The sequence below is a fragment of the Streptopelia decaocto genome, assembly GCF_964273445.1.
Source record: "Streptopelia decaocto genome assembly, chromosome: 2".
Taxonomy (NCBI): Eukaryota; Metazoa; Chordata; class Aves; order Columbiformes; family Columbidae; genus Streptopelia; species Streptopelia decaocto.
This window is the reverse complement of record NC_138655.1, coordinates 124276064-124301787: the sequence shown is the minus strand read 5'-3', so window position 1 is coordinate 124301787 and position 25724 is coordinate 124276064. Positions and strand designations below refer to the sequence as shown.

Below are 25724 nucleotides of genomic sequence, written 5' to 3'. Positions count from 1 at the left end.
CAAAAAATACCATCTCTTCAGGTCTGAACAGAATAGTCGTTCTTCAACACTTTGTATAGAACTTAAGAAAACATCCTTGAACGTATTTGTTTTTCCAAGTTCATACCCAGACATTTTCCTGCAGGCTGATTTCACACTGCTATTCCAGTGCGTGACTGTGCCTTCGATGAAAAGGTCTGTTTCCTTGTGCTTTAGGCTTCCTCTTGGATCTGGGGTGTTACTGTAATATGAAATATGACGACATATTTTTCTTTTATAGTGCTCTCCATATTGGTTGTATTGACAAGCAGGTGTAAAGTGTCTTCTGTTTGCTAGCTACTTTGTCAGCTGCTGTGGACATACTCTTGACTGGAAGCTCCCCTTGCTCAATCAGATAGCTGCACCAGTATTTTCCTTGGCACATATATATATATAATAAAACTCTTGTGCTGACATCCCAGGTATGTTGACTTGTTACTGACCAAGCGGGGAGTGAACAGCAAGGCACAGAAAATCCACCATACATTCTAACATTTAGGCTTTATCCTTTATTAGGTAGTGAGTAAGAGACATAAAAAGAATTGAGTTTGTTGTTTACAGCTGAAATTTAAAAGAGACTTGTGTGAACAGAAACTTGTTCCATAGAGCACTGTGACAAAAGAGGTCCAAGAACACTGAAGGTGTCATTGCAAATTAGCTGATGTAAGTAGTTGGAATGACACACTCTTTATTTTTAGCAAAACTTGTATTAACTCTGCCCTTAGTACTGTGCCTCCATACATGCCACAGGCCACATTCTGGCAACGATCAGCCTGTTGATTTTGATGGCACCACAACAACATGGCAGGATGTACAGAAGGTGTCCATGCACCAGAGGGCCGTGCATAAGAGCCTACAGGATATTTGTGGGTCTCCCCTTTTGCCATCTGCGTGTTCTTTCATGGGGAAAAGATTACCTGCCAGACCTTCTCCCTTCCCAAAACACCAGTCCTCTATTCATTTAGCAAGGGCTTACTTACCTAGGCTGTTACAAAAGGCTCTGGAGATAAATGGTGGTTCATGGAGCACGGCTTGAAAACAGTGCCCTATTTAAGGAGGAATCTGAAGAAGCTGGCAATAGCACTAGAACTTCTGCAAAAAGATGGAAGGTTAAAAGTAGGCTTAAAAGACCAAGGCCAAGATTTTGCAAAGAGGAGCTGAAACTTACACCACTATATTTATGTACCCAAGTAAAAGGTAATATTTTCTAAATTGAATGTTAGGCGCAGGTTTTGAAGGCTGGCCTGTTGACTGTCTCTTTACTGGGAGCTGTAGAGTAGGGAGCCCTTTTAAATGTCAGCCCCTAGTTATTTAGGTGCATAAACTTGGCTTCAGGAACTTACTCACACTCATTTTGGAAACTGGGCCAAAGCTTTCCAGCTAGTAACCAGCCCTGAAATCACCATCACATCTTTTTCATGGCTACATAGGAGTGAATTAAATATAATCAAAAGCCCACTTCATTTCAAGGCACAAACGTTTGCAAATAAACTGGATGAAATATAAATACATAATATAGAACTTATTTCAATACTTCTAGATAAATAAATGCAACTCTTTGGAATTCTTTGGACACAGACATCCATGGAACCTCTTCTTTCTCTCTTCTTATATATATATATTTTTTTTATAAAATCTAAATGCAGAGAGGTTTAAAAAATGGCAAATATCAATGTACGTGGAAGGCTCACTGATGAACTTGCAAGTCAAAAGTGCTGTATATTCCCATACTCTGTACCTCCCAACTGTCCATATTAACCACAGGCAGTATTATATAGCAACCACATGGTCAATATTTTGCATTACTACCTTTTAATAAAATCTTTCAAATCATTTCCCCATCTAAACTTAAATTATGTTTTTAAATTTTATTCCTCCTAAATGTATGGTAGGCATTCACTTAGCTACACATCAGAGTGGTCGCATGTGACTTGGCAGCACACTCCATAATATTAATAGATACTTTTCAGCTCCCTATGGGAAAAAGCAGGCAGCAAGAGTCAGATTCAAGAAGTCTATTTTTTCTCTGCTGTTTGTTACTTACCACTTAATGACCCACATGTGAAACTCAATGGTTATATAATTATTTTATATAGTAGATTTTCTGTTTATAAGTTATTTTTCTTACTCTAACATATATACAATATATCTATATATACCCCTGATAAATCTTACTTTAAAGGGACACAGTTAACCCCTTTAAGCCTCACAGTAAATATATAAGGCTTTAAGCTGTCCATACACAAAGGTCATCCACAGAATTGAAGGATCACTTCAGATCCTAATGGTTGTATTTGTTCCAAACCCACGATGTGCAGTTATCTTGTAATATGTATCTCATGTGTTGCTGTTTACATTTATAGGTATTTAAGACAATTTATATCACATCAGTAGGAAATAAAACACAAGAATAAATCTGTTTCTAAGACTAAGTCTATTGCAAAAAATGTTACCTGTATCTACAGACTCTCCCACTGGTGTGATATAAAAAGAATATGTGCCATTCTTGGGATGAAATTCTGGCTACATTGCAGTCAGTAGGAACCTTATACTGACTTAAATGATGACAGAATTTCTCTCCTGCTTTTCATCTACTAGTTACAACTACGTGTAACCCATTTGTGTCTTCCCTCTGCTCAACACCTCAACACCAAAGTGTCAGGCCTCTTTCAGGACAAGAGTGTATTTTTTTGCTGTCCACTGGCAAGCCGTAAACTTTGATCTATCCTGTATGCATTACACCTTTTAATACACATACACTATACACGTATGTTCTCAGCTAAATAAAAGTTCGACCTATTCTGTGTACAGCATCTGGATTTTTTTTTCACTAAATCTTCTTTATCATTTACTTCGTCCTAAACCACAGATTGCCTTCATGCCCATTCTTCTGTGGGTGAGGAAAGCAATTTTTGCTCACCAGGAACAGCTCCACATTATTGTCATCATTTTTGACTGCTTACCAAAGTGACATAATTTGTTCATTTTATCTTTTGCAACTCAGTTAGAAACCTAGTGGCATAGATAGAGACACAATACTACTGTTTTACAAGACATCTATTGTATCTACTTTTGTTCAGATAAATACCCAGTAACTGCTGATTTGGCAGGAGGATTGGTAAGGGTACTACTATTCACAGTGTTTCTTTTTTTTCCTTCTTCTTTAATCTACAGAATAAAGTATTTTATGTACATTGGAACCAGTTAATGCCCTTTAGACAAATTTGTAAGTTGTTTCATAAAGCAGGAAAGACATTGCAGGGAAATATGTGCCAAAAAGCACAGTCAAAAGGCTTCATAAGTTTTATATGTCACTACAAGTCAATGCTGGAGATCCGTTCTAAAACAATCAATACTCAAGAGGAATGTTCTCATCTGGAGAAAATACTGCCCATTCCCCCTTTTAGAATTTGTTCAGTTCTCTATCAAAAGTCCTGGCTCTTCATATATACTTTAAACTATAAATAAACACTGCATAGTTCAATGTTCTTGATTTTCTTTTTTGTTTGTTTTGATTTGAAAAATTATTGCAGTACAATTAATTCCTGTTTGGAGTTCAGTAAGGAGCAAACAGCACGGGAGTATGGGTGGTCCGTATAGGCCCTGGAGCTGGTCGTAGGAGTGCTGGAGGAAGTGCAGAAGTCTGGAAAAGGGTGGCTGCTGGGGCTGTGCGAAGACTGAACGGGGAATTCACAGCCACAGCGGCAGCTGCTGCTGCAGCTGCTAGCGGATTTGGTAAGATTCGTGGAGCCATCGGCTTTGAAGGTTCCTTTGAAAATACTAATTTTACCTGTGGGAAAGAGAGAAAACAAACAGACAGAGAGACATAATTTGTTCATATCAGCTACACGACAGGGAGCTTGACTTAAAATTATAAGTGCAAAATCAAGTAGGAGAGGCCTCGTAGTGGCTACTGACTTTACAAGCTGCAGGCTTGCGACAGGAGATACGATCCCACGTATTGGACCTGGATGAGCAGGATTTGGTTGGGGACAAAGAGTTCCAAGTTTTGCGCCTTATCACTGAGACTTGTAATTGAATATGAGATTAGAAATCAAAGCAAACTGTAAAATGGGCTGGGCAATATGCACCAAAGTAAAGCTGCATGTACCTTGCATGAATTAAATAAAGAAGAATTAACCATAAATTAAAAGACCTACATCTGGACAGCTTCAAGATAGAGACCAGAGCAGAATGAAAACACATCATGTTCCCTGGTCTGACTAAGAAGGTACTTTTGGTTTTATCACTAAGATGCAAGTTCTACTTAAAATCTTCAGCTAGCTTCTCTTTATTAGCTCCTGCCTCTACTAACAAGCAAATAAACAAAGCTTATCTTGCACTGGTTATGAAAATCTCCCAATGTTTCATATGTTCAAATAAGTGATGAATTCTATGGTTGTTGCCCTATGTTATTTTGCTGGGTCTTCAAATATTTTTCACAAAAATAGTGTTCATTCTTACAAGAACTGTGAAAAAGTGGCAGATATTTTAAAACGTTATAATGAAAAACTGTTGCCAATATCATTTAGTATGGTGCTAAACCATGTTATTTTTGTTAGTTACTGAGGCTTCTGCTTCAAAACTATTTAAATAATGAATCTTGTGTACTATCAAATAGAATTGGAAAAACTCTTCATTTAGAGTTTCCAAAAAGAAAAAAATAAACTCAAGCTTTTCCCAGACTGATTGAAAATACTCACAGAGGTCCATTATTATTTGAGAGAATTTACATTTGGTATGCATACAAATGAACATCAGAGTAGTCTATATAGATTTCTGCAAATTTCAATGGGATTTCAAGTTTCTAATGAGAAGCCAGGATCCTGAATACCTTTATTGTTCTGGTTTTATAACTCTGAGATAAGAATAGAAACCTCATCTATTGACAAAGAAAAGTTCCCATTGGCTCTGATGGACTTTTGGTGGGTCTGTGTCCTGGAATGACCTGAGGCCCTTTGCAAAGAAAATAAATCTGAATACATGGTATTGAATAGAGAGAATATGAATATATGTACCATGTTGTGGTAAATTTCAGTGTAAGCATGGACACTTCCCACTCACAGGGAAACACAATTTCTCATTCTTGAATTGAAAGGGCGCTTTCAAATAATTAACTTACACTATGTCAGTCTGATACTTTCCACTCAACTGTAACTTGGTGAGTGTATAGTCAGAAAGTAAGGACAGGAGTAGTCTGGCATGAACCACCAGTGCATTTCGTCATTACACTATCACCATATTCCAAAAAATCTGTTGGTTCTTTACTAGCCAGATGGATACAGGATTTTGAATTTTCCTAATACCCATTGGTAACTCTGATGGCTCAAGGTCCATTAAAGATCTGGAAGAGATACACAGAGGGGACCAGATTCTGTAATTCTCTTAATGGAAGATGTAACAGCTATTATATACAAAATTCCTCATGGTGCCTATGATAAGCGATGATCTGATCTTTTCCTTGATCAGTGTTATAGCCACTGATCCAAGCTGTCTTCTTCCCTTGCTGGCCATGTGATGTTTTCCTCCTTCCTTACATTGTTTAGTAATTAGGGGTTTTTTTCAGTCTTGTTAGGAACAGACAAAAAAAAAAAAGAAAGACAGTGAAAAAACAAAAAAACAAACTCTGCCTAAAACAACTGGGTTCTGAATGGGTTAAGAATGTTTTTCATAAGAGCTATTTATTGCAGAAAGTTTGGACTATCAAATGCCTAATAACCTCTTTCCCCCAGTATAGTATTTTATACATATGGGACAATTGTTGCTTAAAGAAGAAGCAAGCAAGTCCCAATATTACAAGGTTTTTCAAACTCTGAAATAGTACTATGGGAATTCATAAAGCTTCCTTCTCTGAAGTATGCAAAACTAGACTAGACAAAACAATAAAAATAATACTGAAAACATGGCATTATAGTATGTCCTTTTTCTAACTCCTATAGAAAAGAAATTGTTGATCCTCATGCACTTTTTTTCATGAAGAACAAAGATCTTGTGTGACTTTGTTTTAAAAGGCTAGGACTATCTTGCCATTCTGGGAGGAATCAGGAACTTCTGATTAAGTTAGTTAGCTTTCAGGTTAATTTATTAACATGGTCCTGATCTCAAGATAGCTGCGAAACCAGCATTATTTAGTATTTAGAGTACATTGCACATTCATTTCAAATGTCTCTTCAAGTACTCATTAACACACAGGTCAACATTAAGAGCAAAGCAGCCATTATTAGTTCCCTCTCTCCTCTCCTCTCCTCTCCTCTCCTCTCCTCTCCTCTCCTCTCCTCTCCTCTCCTCTCCTCTCCTCTCCTCTCCTCTCCTCTCCTCTCCTCTCCTCTCCTCTCCTCTCCTCTCCTCTCCTCTCCTCTCCTCTCCTCTCCTCTCCTCTCCTCTCCTCTCCTCTCCTCTCCTCTCCTCTCCTCTCCTCTCCTCTCCTCTCCTCTCCTCTCCTCTCCTGTAAACTAAGGGACTGTAAATGACTTGCAAAATAAACGGATACTAAAGAAAAAGTCTACAGCTCATCAAAAACATTTAGATTCAAAGTAAAATTTGCACATCCTTGGCCTGTTTCTATGCCATTAGGTATTTCAAGAGAGCAATTCTGGTATTCTTTCTGTTCAAAACAAAAGAGTTTAAATGGAGAACTACTCTTACCTTTTTTCAGTGTAGCCTCCATTCTACTATGGATATCTGTTCACTTGTTGCTAACACATACTCTCCTTCTTAAATCTCCTTTCCCTCTTCGCTCACCTCTGGCCTGACTTGTATATTGTGAGCAATTGGGAGTGAGGGAGCAGAAAAAGGACACATTGCCTTCATTTGTCTATGCAGCAACTGAATGGCCTTGATCCTTGGCTGAAGTTCTCAGAAATGACCATTACATAAATTGGCAAACAGAGAACTATGCACAGCAGCAACAGTAATGTAATAGTTATTTTCATTCCCTGTGAAACAATGAATTTCCTAAAGGAATAATAATCCTGTAAGAGAAGCTTTAGTGATTCCATATCCTGCTTACCTAATTAAATATTTTCTTATACGTATTGGAGACCTTGGTCTTCCTGGTAGATTACTAAAAAGCCCTATGGGGCTATTTCCCTTGTGGTGTATCTATCAGAACAGTGTACTGCCTTGTGTGACCAATCTAGGAAAGTTCCTACCCAACTGAATTGTTCATGAATATATCACTCATGAGGGCTGCCCCAACAAGGGCCACACTTTCTGTTGTCAAGAAAAGAGCTTTAACTCAACTTAAGGAGAACTGGGTTTTCATAGAAAAAAAGCTCCGTGTTCTGCCTGCATTAGAGAAGATGGTCAAGGAATACAGGGCTAATCTCTGTGAGGCCAATGAATCAACATCCTCCCTTTGCCAAAACCATCTATAAACCCTTACAAAATACCATGGTGCATAAAACAATCATGCAGTTTATCTGATGGAGATAAATGTCAGATGTTTCACTGTCCCACTCACAATATAAGCTGTTTCTTAACTAATGGCAAGATCCTAGCAAGGTTTTTTATTAAAAAGGAAACATTTTTCTCAGCTTTTGAAGCTAGTAAGAACTAGCTTCAGAAAGCTTCAGTGTTCCAGAAAGTTTATCCTGGCAGCTGAAAATGCAACCAGAACCGTTCTGAAACTGAGTAGAATGAAATGAGAGATGGATTTTTTAAAATTGTTTCCACTGATATCTGAATAACTTTCTAAATAAAGGTAAAATAAACTTTTTATATTTTACAGAGTTTTATTTAGTCATTTCATCACTATTGTCCTTGGTGAAAACTGGAAAAACCTGTTTGACACCTAGATGTTTCTTTTGTCTGTTGCTCTCTAATGATCTTTAAAACAAGCTTCTTTTCTGAAGTTATTCAGAGTAGCTACAAAAAATGAGGACCCACAGGTTGTAGTCCACACCCATCAGTACATAAGAAGTCCCTTGTGAGCTTCCACGGGCTCATTAAGACACTTGAATACGCCCATTACTTACATTATTCCTCTCATTTTAAAAATTTTTTCCACTTATGTTTTACAAAAACCTTACTCAGCAGGGCTAAAATAAAATAAAAAGGTGATTGGCTTACCCCTAGAGGATGTGTTCCCTTTTGGAGTTTGTTGTAAGGGCTGTATTTAGGTTTAGGTGGCTTCCCAGCAGCTCTGTCTTTGTGCCTTCTACTGCTTATGTGCTGTTAAAATACATTTGGGAGGAAAAAAAAAAAAAAAAAGAAAAAAAAAAAGAAAAGAGTGATATTTCCTTCATAGATCATTTCAGGTTCTGCTTTACACAAGGGTGCTCTAATACTGAAGGCTACCACTCTCCACAACAGCATGACTTTGACTAATTCAATAACAAATGGGAATAGGGCCTGTTCCAATTTGAATGACACTTTGTGCATCACATATTGGGACTGTGATTTTCCACAGTGCTCAGTTCAACTCTGCTTCCACTGTAGTCAATGATTTTCTCACCTTTGTTAACTTCAACAGGACCTGAATCAGGTCAGAGATAGAAGCCTTTGAAAAATTTCTCCCTATCTCTATAAAGCACCCATCAAATTCAATCCACTGCTGACATAAAGTTTTGGAAGAATATTGGATAGTAGAGCATCCCCTATTCAAGGGAGGGGAGAAGGTCACAAAATTGTTTAAATCCCTAAGAAGCTTAGACATCCTTTAAAGATTTCAGCTGAAAGATGGTTACATATCAAACTGACAGTGAAAAAAAAAACCACAAAAAAACCCCAAACAACCACAAAATCCATTATCTTCTTCATAAAATATATGAGATTTTACAATAATCCTTCTATACAGGCTTTATTGCAGTATTAGATGTAAGGGACCTTTTCCAGAACTAGATTTTTACTTTGATTTTCATTCTCAAGAGAGTTCTTACCAAAAAAAAAGACAAAGAATTGGACATTTTTTTCCCTGAAAGCAGAAGACAAGTATTGCTATTGTCCTTTAGAGAATATATCTTCATTCTTGTAAAGTTTCTTAACAAGTATTTAATTCCAAAAGGCATACAGAACTAAAATGAGCATTTTTCAGGAAAAAGGCTTTGTTCATCTGAAGAATGACTGAACATAACTGAGTGCAATTGCAATTTAGAGGTCATGCTTCTCAGTTACAGAGTGACACGGATAAAAAAATATTACAAATCCTCTCCTTCCCACATTTCTAAGCAGGTTATTCAGTGTCTTGTGAAAATACTGGCTGCTCCTACTTCCATATCTTTGTCAAGGTAAATACCATGCAGTACACTAAACAGCAATGTTCATTAGCTCATGACAATTATAATAATCTAAAGACAGTTGTAATATGTTGCAGCTTACAATTTTTATAACTCTTCAAGAGATACATACAATCAAGAGCTTTTGAGAAAATACATTCTGTTCAAGGGAAAGCCATATCCAAAATAAAACATACAGTGCGAAAGACAAGTACAAAGGGCAAAATCTGTAAACTCCATTTGGATGTGAACTGTTAGACTGACACATGCTGATTGTGTTGCTACTTTATCACCACGAAAACAAAGAAAAGCCAAGGATTCAAACACTGCAAACTAGCTGAGTACCTGTTTCAGTTGTGTCTCAGAGTTTACGTGCACATCACATATTTCACAGTGAAATGTTTTGTTCTGAAGGCCTGTGTTCCCTTTATTCACAGGTCCTTTGCCTTTTACGCCTGCCCGGGGAAAGGCTTTTATGGTTCCACTTCCATTCCGAGCTTCCAGCATAGTTTTGTGCTTAGTCCCTGGAGACATTAGAAATGGGAAATAGAAACAACTTTGACAATTTGGTTGCATTAATTGTTTTGTTTTCTTTTTAAAAGAAAATCATATGAACCTCAGCTTGATGCCACGTGCTGTGCTTGGAATATGCCTGTATTTGTCTGTATCAGATTCATACCTCTGTAACAACATTTCACATCTGATATTTAATTATTAAGTTACATATCTGTAGGTAATGCACTACAACAAAGCAGCCACACCAGTAAGCAGTGGCGAATCAGGTATCCTGATGTGAAGTTAAACGGGTGTGACTTTTCTCATTAAGTCCTGCTGCTAATAGACCTGAATTGTAGTTGCAAAGGAAGAGTAATTTAGCTATTAAAGACGTAGTTGGCTCTGATTTGTAGTCCTCCTGAATGGATTGACAAACAGTACACATTAGGTAGCTTACACTTAAATCCATAATTAATTGATTAGTCTCCAAATCAAAAAAGGGCAGAGGATTCTGGCAGCAACCTATGGATCTTTAACGACCCCTCAGAAACCAAAACGTGAAAAACAAACATGTAAGAAAAATTCACTTGCACTTTTTGTTAAAATAAAGATTGGATAGAAAACAATACTGTCCTGTTGTTTTACCTTTATTCACACCACACAATTTCTTACACTGTTGACTTCCATGCAGGAAGTGATGATAATGGACCACTACCATGTACAGAATTAGTGTTCCAGTGATAATTGTTGTATGCATCCACATGTACACTCTTACAAGCATGCATACATGTGAGCATACACACAGTTTATCAGCATAGACAGCAAAAAATTGGAGGGTTGTGTTTCAATATTCAGAACAATGTTTTGGCTCTCATCTTGAGCAGAAAAATCTTTAATAGATTAAATGAGTGCAGCCCTATGAACTTGAATTTTCATCAGTTGAAGATCTGGCATACAGCAAACACATCTTTCAAAACAGATTAGGCTTTGTTTCTCATGAATATCAACAAATTATAACTTTATTTTTAATTTAAGTGGATTCTATAGACATGCTAAAGGTGTATAAATAAATAAATAAATAAATAAATAAATTTTAATTACATCATAAAACCATTGATCATGTTGCTGCAAATACATCACCACTGTCTCTATGTTGCAAACCTAAGGCTCTCTACCTGTCTCCTAACTCTATTTACCCTGATGGCAGGTAACCGCTGACATCCAAAATCAGGAGTTTTTCTGTAAGACTGTTATATGTGGTCATTGCCACCATATTAAATCCCAAGATCTTTTGACCCTGCTCACCACAAAGCTAATCAATAAGATGCTTAGATTAGTGACTGTGAATGATGACTATCTGCTACTGGAACTTATTGATGCTACTAGCTCTAACAACAAGAAACAGCTTAAAAATTAAGATGGAGGTAAGCAGCTACCCATTCAACTCTCATGCAGCAGTTGCTATTAGTTGATGAAAATATAGGAAAAAAATATACATAATTTTAACAAGTTATTAATAGACAATATGGAGCTAAGAAGTCTGACTCCCATCATTGAACTCTGACTGACTGACGCTCCCTCTTTCAGCCTTCATTTGCTAGATTTCAAACAAAGCCAGTGGTATTCATAGTCAGTTTGCTAGCTGGCACAAACAAAAGTATGCAAACTCGGAAGACCAAAGGTAATGAAGCATGAGCTGTCATTTGGCTCTATAAGGTTAGGAAGCTGCAAAAGCTAAAATGTAAGAAAATGGGTAACTTGCATGCAATAAAATTCCTTTATTCTCTCTTTATGAAAGCCTCTTTGCCTGTCATTTTTATTCTTTAATAGTTAATGAATTCCATGTAATTGCCAGTTTTCTGCCACCTCTTTGTCCCCTGCTGCAAGAGATCTAATCTATTCAGGGGAAGATAATTGCAGAGCTCTTGAGACAGAAGGAAAAAAAAAAAATGAAGAAAGCAAGCACTGCTCCATCTCACCACTGTTGTGCGCCTCCAGCTGCGAGGCAGAGTTGACAGCGACTTTGCATAGTGAACAGTACAGCAGCCTTTTTGCTTTTTCTTCCTCAGTCTCCACGGAAGGGCACGTGGTGCTGCTCGTGGCTGTTGTAGGGATTTTCTCCACTTTAGAGGTGATTTCAGTTGTCATAACGCTGCTCTTCCGGATTTCCACGGTTGTTGTCGTTGATATTGCTGGTGTCCCTGTGGTAACGTCTGTGGGCAAAGGGAGGAGATGGAAACAAACAAACAAACAAAGTTGTGACCTTTGGCATGTGCTTGTTTGCATCCTAATGCTGTAACCACACAGAGAGCCAGATCGTGCTGGTGATGGTTTGACTAATGGTAATGAACTAAATCTGACCTTATTCTTTGTATTTTCTGTGGTTACAAAACACAGTACTTCCATACACTGAAATGCCACATATTCTGTCTCCTGCAGTCTGCTAACACCCAGTAAATGCAGAATTAATAAACTGAAAAGACAGGCCATTAAGACTGTACTGTACAACTGAAATACAATCCACTAAAGGAGGTTGTGTAAATTCCCAGTACAATAGGCAGTTAAAAATTAATACACAGCACTTAAGACACATAAACTGTCATAGTACCACAAAATGCATTGATTGAGTAGCCAAACTAAAGTTTTCACATATAATATGTACTGTAATACTGTACTAATAAAACTAAAATTGATTGTTCTTTGTTATCTGATAAAATGTTAAATTGCTACTTCACTTGATATTAGCCAAAACAAATATTACATTAATGAAGGTAATCATTAATGCACAGTATACATTTATACATGCATTATTATTATCAATTATTAAATAAGAAGAATAAATACTAATAACAGTAATTAAATATACAACATTCTAGTGTACACAAACACTAATAATATTTTAGTTCTGCATACCAGTAGTATGTTTGGAAAAACTGTAAGCATGTTATACACTTAAATCTCTTTGTAATCCCAGTGCTTGCATCTAAGAACTCGTGATTCTTCTGTAGTTTTCAAATCCAAGAGAGAATATACACAATGATATTGTGGTTTGAATACAATATACATGACATTTGGATATGGCAGTATCCCTTGGTAGTTAAGTACTTAGCAGGGTAAAGAACAGTAAGATCCGGCACTGAGCCAGTGGACAAGACAGCAAGTAAGGGACAGGAGAAGGAGAGAAGGGACAGGAGATGTTCTGCCTTTGCTGTGTTGCATTTTGTCATATTCAGCCTAATAAACAGCAGCTTCCCCATAAGAAATCTAAGTTACTTTACTGAGATATTCCTGGAATTGGGTACTTTCCAACACAGACAGCTCATTTTGGTTTCATACATCCCTTGGTGTTAGCGGTGCTCAACCTGTACTATGCTTTATTCATTGCCATCTATTAGAGTAGGCAAAATCACAATTCTTTTGCTTATGGATCTCAGTGTGTGCTGTGATGCAGGAAGGACACAACTAATTGATGCTGCAGAGGTGTGTTTCAGACTAAAGCTGTTCAACAACTTCATTAATGAAGAACATGCCTAGTAACTTAGCAGACAATAGCAAAGTTGGAGCAAGGGCAAACACACCAAGAAACATGATCCAAAACAATTTCAACGCATTGGAGAGACAGGCTAGAAAATTAAATGCTTTTCAGTAAAGACAATTCCAGGAACCCACACTGAATAGGATTAATCTGATCTATTAAAACGAGATGAAGAACAATTGCCCCAGTACTGCTTTTAGGGGACGTTTCTTGTTTGTTTGATTTTGTTTTGTTGTCTTTGTTTGTTTGATTTTTTGCTAGTTTTACAGAAATGCTTTCAGCAGCAGATAAGATGAACACTGATCTCTTCTATCATCATGCTATGAAACATGGCCCCACCATATTGAAAGTGCAAAGTGAAAGATTTATAAAGTATTTTTTTCTCCTCTAAGCAGCACAGGACGTCCTGTGTCCAGCCTGGGAACTGCAACATCAAAAATTAACAATTACTTGCTTTGTTGTTAGTCCAGCAGCAATACAAATGCAAACCAACAAAAGAGGGCTTGCAAAGGAGGAAGCCAAACAAATTAGAGGTTTAGAAAACATGACTGTGAATACAGAAGACAAAGGGTAAACAGTGACAACATTTTTCGTATCTGTAGAAGGTAGCTAAAATAAGAGAATAAACTCTTCTCCCTGATCCCTCCTAATAGAACAAGGACTATTGGATTACATCAAGAGAAACTCAGATTAACATCAGGAAATTCTTTCTAATATTAACTCTTGTAAAGCCTGAAAATAGCCCACCTACAGAGATACGGAAATATTGCCTACTGGAGGACTTGAAACTGGCTGAACAAATATTTGCAGGAACAACCCTGGTATGATCCCCGTTCAGTCAGTGGGAATAGGACTCTTCAAGCCCTAATAATTTTGATACATTGTGTATTTTGCAATGTTTCTACATATTTTCCCAGAGTATTTTTAAAAATTATTATTCACAAAACCAAGAAAGGAGAGTTTGTCATGTTAATATTCTACACATTGCCAGGCATTAAAGCATACAGCAAAAATAAGGTCCCACTCAAGGTCTAATCAAAGTTGAGTGTGGGGTTTTTTTGTTTGTTTGTTTTTGGTTTTTTGTTTTTGTGTTTTTTTTTCTGAGAGTGATTCTGGAGGTGGTTATATCCTGAAGGTGCTGGGGGTGTCAAATACCAGTGAAGAAGGAATGGTGTTACCTTGCTGAAGACCCTCTTCTTATTTATTATCTTTACAGACAAACAATGTTTCAAAGAAAAATGCTATTTTGAAGTATTAGGTCTTTTATTGGGAAAAGGATGAGTAAATGAAGCCTTTGTAGATCTGTCCACAAAACTATACATTTAACTAGTTATTCCCATCCCAGAGAATCTGTATCAATGTTAGCTTTCCTTCACTCAAAAGTTTCTGTTGTGAAGCTATTTTCCTCAAAAGCCCAGCCCCAGCAGTACATAATACTACTTTTCCAACTTTGGTTTAACCCTCCCAGGACAACTGTACAGTAGTAGGTCTAGCCATTGGACTTTCCTCATGAAAAGTAGGGCGGACAGCATCAGGGAAAGAGAAGGAAAAGAAGACATTAGTGTTCTTTCAGGACCGATGGCAAGTTCAATGCCAATCTTGCAGGAAATTAGACATGTACATCAATCACCATTGCCAGTTTTGCAGTGCAAGGGTCAGGATTTTGCCTTAAGCAAAATATAGATGGTAATTTCTTTATCTTCCCTAGGAAAAACTGAGGCAGTAAACAGAAAAAAAGCTTAAATGATTGCAAATTTTAGTCTGTTTCAAATATCTGACCTCCTATGTCTATGTTGGTCTAATATTTTGCCACGTAATTATTTTAAAGTGAAAATACAATCAATTATGCTAGTCCTTTTGAGGGTATTTTGATAAGCATGCATGTAAGTAACATGAAATTAAAAATGGTAAATGTCATCAGCATGTTCCTCAACTAGCAAAAATATAAATGTTCAGAGCATGTATTCTGATCATATACCTTTCAAAAGGTGACCTATATTAAAACATTATATATTCCACTAATGCAAATTCATTAATGACATCAAAACAAACACAAGAAAACCCTCCAAGTTCACCATCTAAAAGACGTGACACACTTAAAAATGCAAAGCTGCTGCTCCTCATACAAACTTAAGAATTATCTGCAGGAATTAAGGAGAAAACATTCTAAAATCTGTCAAGTAAGCTTGGAAAGAGGGAATTAAAATCCTCTTCTTACCAGAACTTCTAACCTAACCAGCTTGTATCTCTGAATACATTACAGTGTTGCTGCCTCTACACAGTTCAGTGCCCTAAATACAGGGTACAGCATTAAAGGTATAAGGGATTAAAAAACCCCATGAAAAAGCAAACAAAAAAATACCCAAACAAATCACCATGAAAAAGGAGGCGGAAGGCATTTGAATTGATGCCTTTAAGATTGGATCAGCATTTCTTAACATTATATTATGACAGTGCTTTAAGAACTATTTCAATAATAAATGATGTAAAATCGAGCTGGAAATTCAGTCACAGTCAAACGGAAGATTTGTTTCTGGTGACGCAGGTTTGCAGCACTGTGCTATTTTCATTCCAGTGGCCTGCAGCAAATATTCATTATTGCAACTGTCACTGCTTGGCTTTGGCATAGAAGCTAATTGCTAATATTGTGTAGAACTGGACTCCAGAAGCAAAAAAAGGAACACTTCAGGATTCACAATAGTCCATTTCTGTTCCTTGTCTTAATATAGCACCAGAAAATAAAAATAATTTAAAAACTAATCTTTGCTCACTGGCAAAATCAAAGATTTATTTTAACAAGTCAACAAAGCCAGATGAAAAACATTCTGTGAGAATTGACTCCTTTGGGTACTACAGATACCACAGTTCAATTGGAAAACTGCAAGTTTGTGATTAAGGTCCTCCTAAGTAAGCAAGATTACTACTAGACTCATGAATTTTCTTGAGGCTGAAGAAACAGTAAATAACAACTCATGTTTTCCTCTGAGTATGTGAAAGTCTCACTGATCAGTTCCTGCAACTAAACATACGAATTTCTTATCCTGAAACTATAAATAGACCCACGGAGAGAAAAGTGCTCTGGCTTCAAACAAATCACAACTATTTAAGAGCCTTTTTCTTCTTCCAAAATCTCAAGTGGTATGCATTTAAAAATATCTGATTTAACACATACCCATGCATTCTGGTCTCATTTAAATAAAACTTGTTGTCTTTGATAAAAAAGGATTGAGCATTTGGCCCATCATGTTGTCCAATAAAAAACCAAAACTAAAACCAAACAATATCCCCCTCCCCAAACTAGAAAGCACATTCTTTCTCATGAGAAACTAAACTTCATATGAAATATTTTGCTATACTATAAGACCTCTTAGTATTGCAAAAATGTTGTCAGCTGGCTCACTTTTAGCAAACCTGCATCAAGTAACAGAATGATCCCGCACGGGTGCTCAATACTGGCATGTTCAAAAGAGTCTCAGCATATTATTTTCCTGCCTACTAAGAATGGGCACCTCAAGTTTCCTCAGGCTGTTTTGAAAATCTCGTGCCCTGTGTCATCTGTGGCAATTACATTTGAAGATAAGATGTGATTTGTTTTGAATCTATAACAGTGGAGTATATTAAAAACAAAGCACCATCTCAAAAATAACTCTGTGACTGACTTTTTTCATGCTTGGCTGACTTTCTGTACTCATACGCTAAAACATAAGCATGTGTGCTAGCATGCTGACTGGCCCTGGCACTTAAACAAAACACTTTGAGGAACTTTGACTCAAATGTATCGGCTCCTCCTCCTTTATATGTGCAGAACACAAACTTGCATATTTTGTGGTTGGTTGATATTTGGTCCATTACTATATATCGTACAGAAAATTCCTTCAGTGTCATATTATGAAAATTCTCATCATTAGACTTAGTTTTACATTCAAAACCTGGATTCAATCTATTTTTTATAGCTACAGCCTTCCCAGAATGGCTATCTTTTATTTGGAGAGTCAGAAGTATATTTTTAGAATTTAGAAGGACCCGTGCAATTTTTTTGCAAGAAAAAACTAATTACAACAGCACAGTTTAGAGAGTTAAGTACCATACATTGCAGTCTTTTTGGTATAAAAGATCAAAATGTCTGATTGATAGTTGTGTTCTTCATTACTTTATGATAATACCTCCTTCAGTGAAGTGACACAAAATAGTGGAAATCATTATATTTACCTGATCTTTTACAGGATGGATACTAATTAATATGCCATAATGGAAGAGTCAAGAGCTCTGAAGTAATAAACAAGGCTGTGTATGACAAAACAGGAAAAGAATTTCAAAATTTTTTTATGAGCTGCCTTCTGTTTTTGTTTTTCTAAACACCAGCTATTCACCTGTTTTCTTTCCCTTTGTCTCCCACTGACCTGGCTTGTCAGTCATTTTCTTGCTAAGTCCCTTCTTTCTTTGCATTGTCTAGGTGTCCATCATAATTGCTTTTGATATTCAGAAAGTGAAAGGCTGAGTGTTTCTAAGGTATTGCCCAAGCCTTTCCTCAAATGTACAGAACAAGTACTACTGAGAAACTGAAGGACTGCAAACTTGCTCAGGACTGGCATGAAAGCCAAATACCAGGAATTTTCTTGCTTCATAACTGGAGAGGCAATAACCTCAGTATTTTGACCAGTCCTTGTTTTTTAACACTTAAATAAATCACATTATATAGAATGTTTATCACGCAGAAATAAAGGATGAAGGAACAAGTGGCTCCACAATGAGTGGCCTTGTTTTACTGCTGCCTCTGCTCCATGCTTCGTGATGACATGCCTTCGTGGTGAAAGGAAGGAGTGAGACAGAAAACAGGACATTTGGTGACAGAAGTTGTCCACAGTGAGAGCAAGAGTGAAAAAAGTAGAAAACTTCACATATTTGCTCTGTGGATTTTTTTTTCTCCAGTTAAAACTCAATTCTGCCAAGTCCTAAACTGACCTCCTCCAATAATTAGCAGTACACAATTTTCTAACGAAATTATACCTCATTTTTACTAGCAGTTCCCTTGGTTTAAAGCACAGTTCATTAATCCTGAACAGGATTAACCACAGAGGGATGACTGCATTCCTGTTAAGGTTAATTGAACGGAGCTGGCAGCAACAGCAACAGCTGGGGGTAAAAGGCCTGTGGAAAGGGAAGGAGGAAGTTAGAGAAAAGTCACACCATGTCTGAGTTTTGGGTTCTCAGGCAAACATAGTTGACAAAAACGTGACTGGAAGAAGACAATGAGGAGAAACCACTTATTTTTCAAGTTATTTTAAGCAACTATTGGTGATGACTGTGTTGGGGTGCTAAGCTGTCCTTTCTATCGTATAGATTTCTCCCCAGCCAGGGAGAAGAAAATTGGCTTTCACCAGCTACAAGTGAAAGGGTCCCTGTGCAAGGAGCAGCAGGGGGCAAGAATGGGCCGCTGGCTGAAGCTCCTCTTGCCACTTAACTAATGAGACTCGTGTAGTGAAAAATTCAATTTGTAACCAGGACAAAGTGTTTGTTTAAAGGGTGGAGCTCACAGTCAATTGCAAAGAAGATAACATGTTTTCTATTTTGACTTTAACTTGAAGGTTATACATAAGGCATAGTGTTAGATTTCATTTTGATAGTTACATTTTTATTTTGGAGGCTGCAATGTAAACCATTGCTTTTTGAGAAATAAAACATGCACATGGTGGTTTGATCACAAATAGAGAAGGAAAGCTGTACTATCCTATACATAGGTTTCTCATGTTTGGCAACATCAAAGGCTATGCTGGCAAACTGCCACCAGTTTTACATCTACCCATGCTTCAGTATGCATTTCCCAACTTTTAAGTAAAAGCAAACACCGTCAAAAATATATTTGTAGTTTATCTTAATGCATGAGCAGAAACTGACCGTCACTTGAGTTTACCACCAGTACAAAACAAGCAATCGAACACAATTCCTTAAAAGCTGAAAGCCAACTAAAGAAAAAGGTTCTGTAAGATATACTACAGTAAAATGAATTTGTCTTGAATGTACTTTTCTGCAGCACGGAGGCCAACATGTGCACAGCAGTCCCCATCCATGTTTTTAAACTCTCTTATCTTCCAAAACAGGTCAGCTGCACATGAATCTCCTGTCATTACTTGGCTCGTATTGAACACCAGACTCTGCCCAGGGGTATCTGGGAGATTTAGCTTCGCCCAGAAGTCATCCAGAGACTACCATAGCAGCGGAAATGAATGGATGGTTGTGTTCCCATGTCCAGGAACACCCTTGGCACCATGTGAATCACTGCTGTAGACAGCAGTCCAAAATACTGTTTAAAAATAGGCCCTGCATTGCTACCAAGGTCTAGGTGATATGAACTATACCTAGTCAGCACTGGAAGCAGTACTACACCGAGGAGAATTCAGGGAGCAACCTTTGTCTGTGACACTAGCATCAATGGCTTCAAAGTATTACCTCCCCACCCAAACACCCATTAGGGCTTTAACTCAAGCCATGTACCTGGAAGAACCAATTGCTGTTACCGAGGCCAGTACGTAACTAAGATTTAGTGTCTGCCTGCTTGTCCTACTGCCCCCACATGCCTGCCCCACAGACATGGGGCAGGAGGCAGCAGCCAAGCTGTTCTCTTTTCCCTTGCACTATCAGCTCTCATGAGGGAAATGAGCTTTGAAAGGGGCTCTCCTAAACTCCCCTTCTCTTTAACAGAGATGCAGAGCAGACATAGTCCAGGCTATACACTATGGGATACTGAGAAGCATTTTTCACAAAGCAGGCAAGCTGGCAAAGCCTTTTCAAAACTTGATATCGAAACCAATTTACTGTGGAATCTCTCCCCCAGCAATCTGCCACCAAAAACAAAGAAGTGCGGAGAAGCATTAATCACTGGCAGAAGGAGAGAAAATTCATTGCTTTCATTAATCAAATGGAACAAGGAAAGAATGAGTGAACTGCACTGCAGATTGCATAGAATCACTCTCCATTTTAAGCAGGGAGTTGATTTTTTTTTTAATTTTAAGCAAGTTGAATGTCCTGTTTTAAATCTCCATCTAAACTTTAAGTTTCAAACCAGATTTATAGTCCTAGAACCTAGAAGTAAATTAAAATAACTGGAATCCAACTTAGAATTTCTGAGAACTGTGACTTCTGACTGCCCTCATAAGTGTAATACCTCATGGCATTCTCCTGTCTTGAATCCAGGAATAATTAAAGCTATTCCCTTTACAGCAGCTTACTTCCTTTACTGGAGAGCATTGAGCTAGTAAATCTGGTTTTGGCAATAAACTAATGTTGTGTCTAGCATAGGAATTGTCAGAAGCTATACAAGCATCTGTTGTAACTGTATAACTTTTTTCAGTGGAGTGAAGGCAGGGAGAGCAGTGAGAATACACACATTCTTTCAGACATCTGTCTTGGAGTGCACCGTAAGTAGAGCTTGTAGCAGATGTGTTCTGTGGACTATCAGCAATGGATTCCTTACAACCACCTGCTCTTCCATAAATAGCTGAGATACCAAACACTCAAATTTTGGAGGAACAAATTTCACAAGAAATTGATGAGAGAACGGGAGATGGTAAAGTTATTATCCTTAGTCTTTAGAGTAAATAAGTGTTTTGACTTTTCTGCTACTCAGTTTAGATTTTTAGTAATGCTCTTCAGGCAAATGCTTTTACAAGCAATTTTTCCTTTGGCTGACCACATACTCTTGGTAACATGTTTCATAAATTGAGAGGCACATCCCAAGAGTGATACTCAGGTGAGTGTCAGGGAAAGGAAATCTCTCTCAGTTTCTGGAAAGTCTGCGAAAGGATCTTTTACTATTTACAGTCGCAGTTACTATGATCATCTGTTTAACTTTCCTTTACATCTTCAGCAGGTTCCATCATCTAAAATAAATGTTCCTACTATTGCCCACATTCCCACTCCAACTCAACACAGGTTGCTTCTGGACTAGAACTGAAATGAAGGGCTTATGAAACACCCTGCTTTGTCATTACAATTAAGAAATTGAATGATGTTTACAGAGAGTTGCACAAACAATCCAGGCCAACAATTTCTAAATAACTTGCTGTCATCATAGTTCTTGGCCTGATTAACAGGTTTTGTTTTGCTTTTTCTTACATTTTTTTCATAAAACAATTATTGTGTGCAACACTAGCAGTCTTTGTTGGCTACCATGTGCCAGTCTCTCCTCTTGCTTCAGGCAGCCTCCAACCAACTAAGCCATTAGTTTGTGTTAGTTGGCAGAAGGAGCATGTTAGGCAAACCACGGTGGGGTTGAATGGCTGGTCCTGGGATTAGGCAAAGAGCAAGAGAAGCTTGTCTTCTTCAGTCATTTAGTGAGTTCCCACTAATCAAATTTTCTTTGTCAAAAGAGTCTGAAACCATGTATTTTGTCTCTTGCGATGGCCCTCCCTGGCACATCCACACATGCCCAGCAGACCGCTTATCTGTGCTTTGCTGTTTGGGATGCTTATTTAGCCAATATCATAATTTCAGCATGCAAGCCCTCCGCTGAAGCAAAATGGAAGAAGTGATGAATTATATAAGTCTTTTACACACAAGGCAACAGCGAAAAACACAAATGTATTTCATAATGTCATCATTCATAGATATCACTACTATTGTCAAGCTTATAGAGTCAAATACACTATTTGATTTAACCAATTACACATGAAACAACAATGGTTTTGCACTTTAGGACACAAAGCTAGCAGAATAGACTTCAATAAGGAAAGGACTGCTCTTAGTTTGCAGTGACTGAAGAAGACAGCAGCTGCATATTAATGAAAATTAGCATCAAAATGGCTACACAAGACTGACTAGCTTTAGCAAACATTTGCAGAATCTCAGATGAGGCATTTGATTCTTTCTATGCTTTGGTGTTCTCTTTTATGTTCTCTTATAAGGCATTAAAGGCCTATGTTACCTGGAAAACTAAAAGTAACAGACATTAATACTCATAGTGACATAGTTAATTCGTTAGATGGTTTTATCCAATACTTGCAAAGACAAAAGTTCTGTCATGTTGAGTGAAGGTAGCTACATTGTAAGTGGTGTGAATCTCAGGCAATTAGTTACAGGCAAAGTGTGAGCTACAATCTGTTCAGCAGAAATGTCATGGAGGGACATTCGAAGACAACAGCCCTATGCAACAGGAGCAGAGCTGCTAATAATTGCAAACTGTTTGTGCTAGTTCTGTAATGGTCGGTCTTTTCACATTTTGTTTTCCAGTAGGGGAGGATATTAATGAGCATAATTACAGTTTTTTATTAATTTCTTTGGTAAATCCAAATTGTCATTCTCTACATGTGTCACATTTTTATTTGTATGCAGTTCTTTCCCTAACAACATAACACAGTAGCAACAAAAGTGGTTTCAACTTCCCTTCTAAATGTGGCTGCAAATACTGCAGCACTTACAAGTTCATACCCTAGCTCCCTCTGTTAAATTTTTTTCCTTTCTTGTACATGACAGTTATTCAGACACCATTAGATCTGACATCATGCAGACCCAGCATTAGCTCTTAGCAAAGAGAGAAAATAAAAGTTCTCTTTAGGAACATGATATACTGTACTGCTGGTTCCTTAGTTTTCATTCTGTCATATTTCTCTCCTAGGTATATTTTAACAGAGAAAAACATAAGGAGTCTATGAAAGAACCAATACAAGCCCAAATATTTGAAAGTTGCCCTCATTTGCAGTTATTTTATGAATAACTGAATGAATTTTTCACATTCATGTTTACACGATGTCTAGTGGAATAGGTGCAATTTGCCTGCCTCAATAGCCTTTCAGCCATATATATTTATTTGTTAATGAACATGCAAGTTCGAAGTATTGTACATCTCCAACAATTAGATCAGCATTCCACAGCCACACCTTCACTCAGCTTAGCATCAATAACTTTTCTTTAAAACCCACTTTTCCTTCAAAAAAATAATATTTTTAGCATTTATTTATAATTCCATCAGATCTTATCTCAATTCCAGTTCAAAGGCTGACTGAGGAGCAGAATACACAGAGAATGGGGAAAAACAATAATCCAGAATAATTCTGTGCAAAGTCTGTGGAATTGCTGGAGGTCTAGGTTGTTTTTTATGATGAAGAGTGTATTTTCCCTCCTCTTGCTTACTCCGCCTTAATAACTAGCACATAATAATAAACATTACGATCAAGTTTTTCAAATTTTTCAGGGGAAACCTGCTGCACTTAAATAGTTATTTGCATTAAAACCATGGAATTAAAAGCTGAATTCTTTGCATTAGCTTTCAAAAATCTTGGAAAGCAGTTGTAGTATGACTGCATTAGTAGAATAACAGCAGCTGCAACAACATACTTCTGAACCTCCTTCAGCTTCTGTAGCACCCAGTACAAGAACATTTAAGCATCTCCTTAGCACTGAGACGGTACATTAGATGTGTTCTCAGGATCCTACGGTTGCTACCATAGTATACAAACAAAATTACAAATGGGTTTAAATAGGAAACCTTTGCATCACACAGCATTTTAGAAAACTCAGCATAGGTTGTGAAAGATGAGAGCACTGCTCTTCTGAAACTAAACTACACACTATGAAATGCAAGTGTCAGCCTTTTAGATAATTTCAGTATTTTCATTTATGAAAATGAGAAATGATTAATTCACAATGTAAGGAACTTGGCCAACACTTGCACAAATAGTTTCCTTACATAATGCTTATGCACTATCCATTTGGCAGGCAGGTAGAGAGCTCACTTAGCTCTCCTCCAGAAAACCTGCATCATTTGTGACCTTGTAAGCCAAATGTTTCTATCTAGTGGTATTTAGGTACAGTCTTAGGAGATATGGCTATATATATATTTTTTTTTTTTTGGATGAGTGGGAGAGAAAAAACTATAAATTGACCAGAAAATAAAATACTGATTTCTCCCTCTCAAAGCCTCTGAAATGTAGATCAAGTGAATCTACACATCATCAGATGTCTTGATCCATGACCATGAGAAAAATGCATACACTTATAAAATGGTAAGGTTTTTTTTGTGAAATGGAAAACAAGAAGGTGGGGAAAATGCCCAAAGCAACAAATCCAGGCTTCCACTACCATGAAAACACTAGCAAAAACATTGCTGCCTCCCTCCTCTTCAAAGGGCCACACATTATCTCCCTTCCCTCACAAATTAAAAAATGCAAAATTACCATGAAAATAATTATACTAGTGAAATCCGAATATATAATATTTATAATATATGACATTTAGACAAACATTTTTCCAATAATTTGAAAAATGGATGGGGTTTGAAGCATTTGGCCTCAAATAAGCCTTCCACCAGTTTTCCCAGAAAGCTGCTAAACCGTGCACCCCAAGAATATTCACTATACAGCACAGATACCTAATCTCTTGCATGTCCAGGTAACATTGAAAGCACAATTTGTAATGCCTGTGCAGTGTTCACACGTACGTAGAAGAGAAGACATTTCCATCTGTCATTTCCATGGCAGGAATTCACATTGGATAAGCATTCGACTATCTACTTCCCCTAAAATGAATTGTGGTGCCAAAACCAGCTGAAGATCAGAGTAGACATGACTGAACTTGTTAAATCTGGAAAGTGTGATTTCTATCATCAGTAAAATTCAGCAGGAATGGAAAGTCCATAAGTCAATCGGAAACATCACAACTCAGAGATGACAAGCAGTGCTCCAAAACTATGTTTTTATAAACATGTTATTAAAGCCTTCAGACATTTTTTAGAAGAAATTAAGGTGAAGTTCCAGCAGGTAAGCAGTGTAGCAATCTAAACACGATGCACATCAAAACAAGCCCTTCACTCCTTCTATCCACAGACTATACTTGTTAGTATAGTAGAGATGATATTCCAGCACGTCAAATGATACAGCATGTAGTAGAAGATGGGGCTTTGATATGATAAAAGAACTCTTAGAAATACAGTACAAAGAAGATCAGACTTGCCAATTTTACATGGTGAGGCTAAAAATTCATTGAGGTAGAGTGGAGCCACCATTAGCTATGAGAGCAAAGCACTGGGTACTTTTTTAATATAAACAGACCTCAAAGATATAACCGCTTCTTAAGCCCTTCACTGTATAAGGCTATATTTTAATATTGTTTTATGTTGCTAACCATCCATAGCACAAAAGCAGCTTGAAACCAAGTAAGGGTAGAAAACTCAAAATGGAACTCTTGAAAGCCAGCAACCATCACAGTTTCCTATTTACATTTCCTTCTTTCAAACTGGATTTTTTTTTTTAAGAGAAATACATTTGAGTATTTGTGGTTTTCTTCCCCATGATGTTTGTTATATCGATACAGATATAGAAGATATAGATAAAGTGTGCCCTTTTATGTCGTGTCTGTCTACTTTTCTACTTATAGGAGAAGACAATAAAAAGCCTCATATAACAAGCAAGCAACCAGCCACTTAAAATCTCCTTACTGTCCATTTCAATAGGTAATCATCATCATTTTCT

The 25724-nt window shown here is 37.3% G+C and overlaps 1 protein-coding gene across 2 annotated transcripts in view; it reads right to left on the bottom strand.

The window, feature by feature from the left end:
- Positions 1-493: 493 nt before the first annotated feature.
- The window catches only part of ZNF385D (zinc finger protein 385D), a 422677-nt gene continuing 397446 nt past the window's right edge, over positions 494-25724 (bottom strand). For both annotated transcript variants that reach the window (XM_082047152.1, XM_082047153.1), the window contains 4 exons: positions 11708-11941; positions 9579-9757; positions 8089-8190; positions 494-3808 (listed from right to left, as the gene is read on the bottom strand). In XM_082047152.1, the coding sequence (XP_081903278.1) occupies positions 3575-3808; positions 8089-8190; positions 9579-9757; positions 11708-11941 (749 nt within the window). In that variant the 3' untranslated portion in view covers positions 494-3574. The remainder of the gene's footprint in view (positions 3809-8088; positions 8191-9578; positions 9758-11707; positions 11942-25724) is intronic.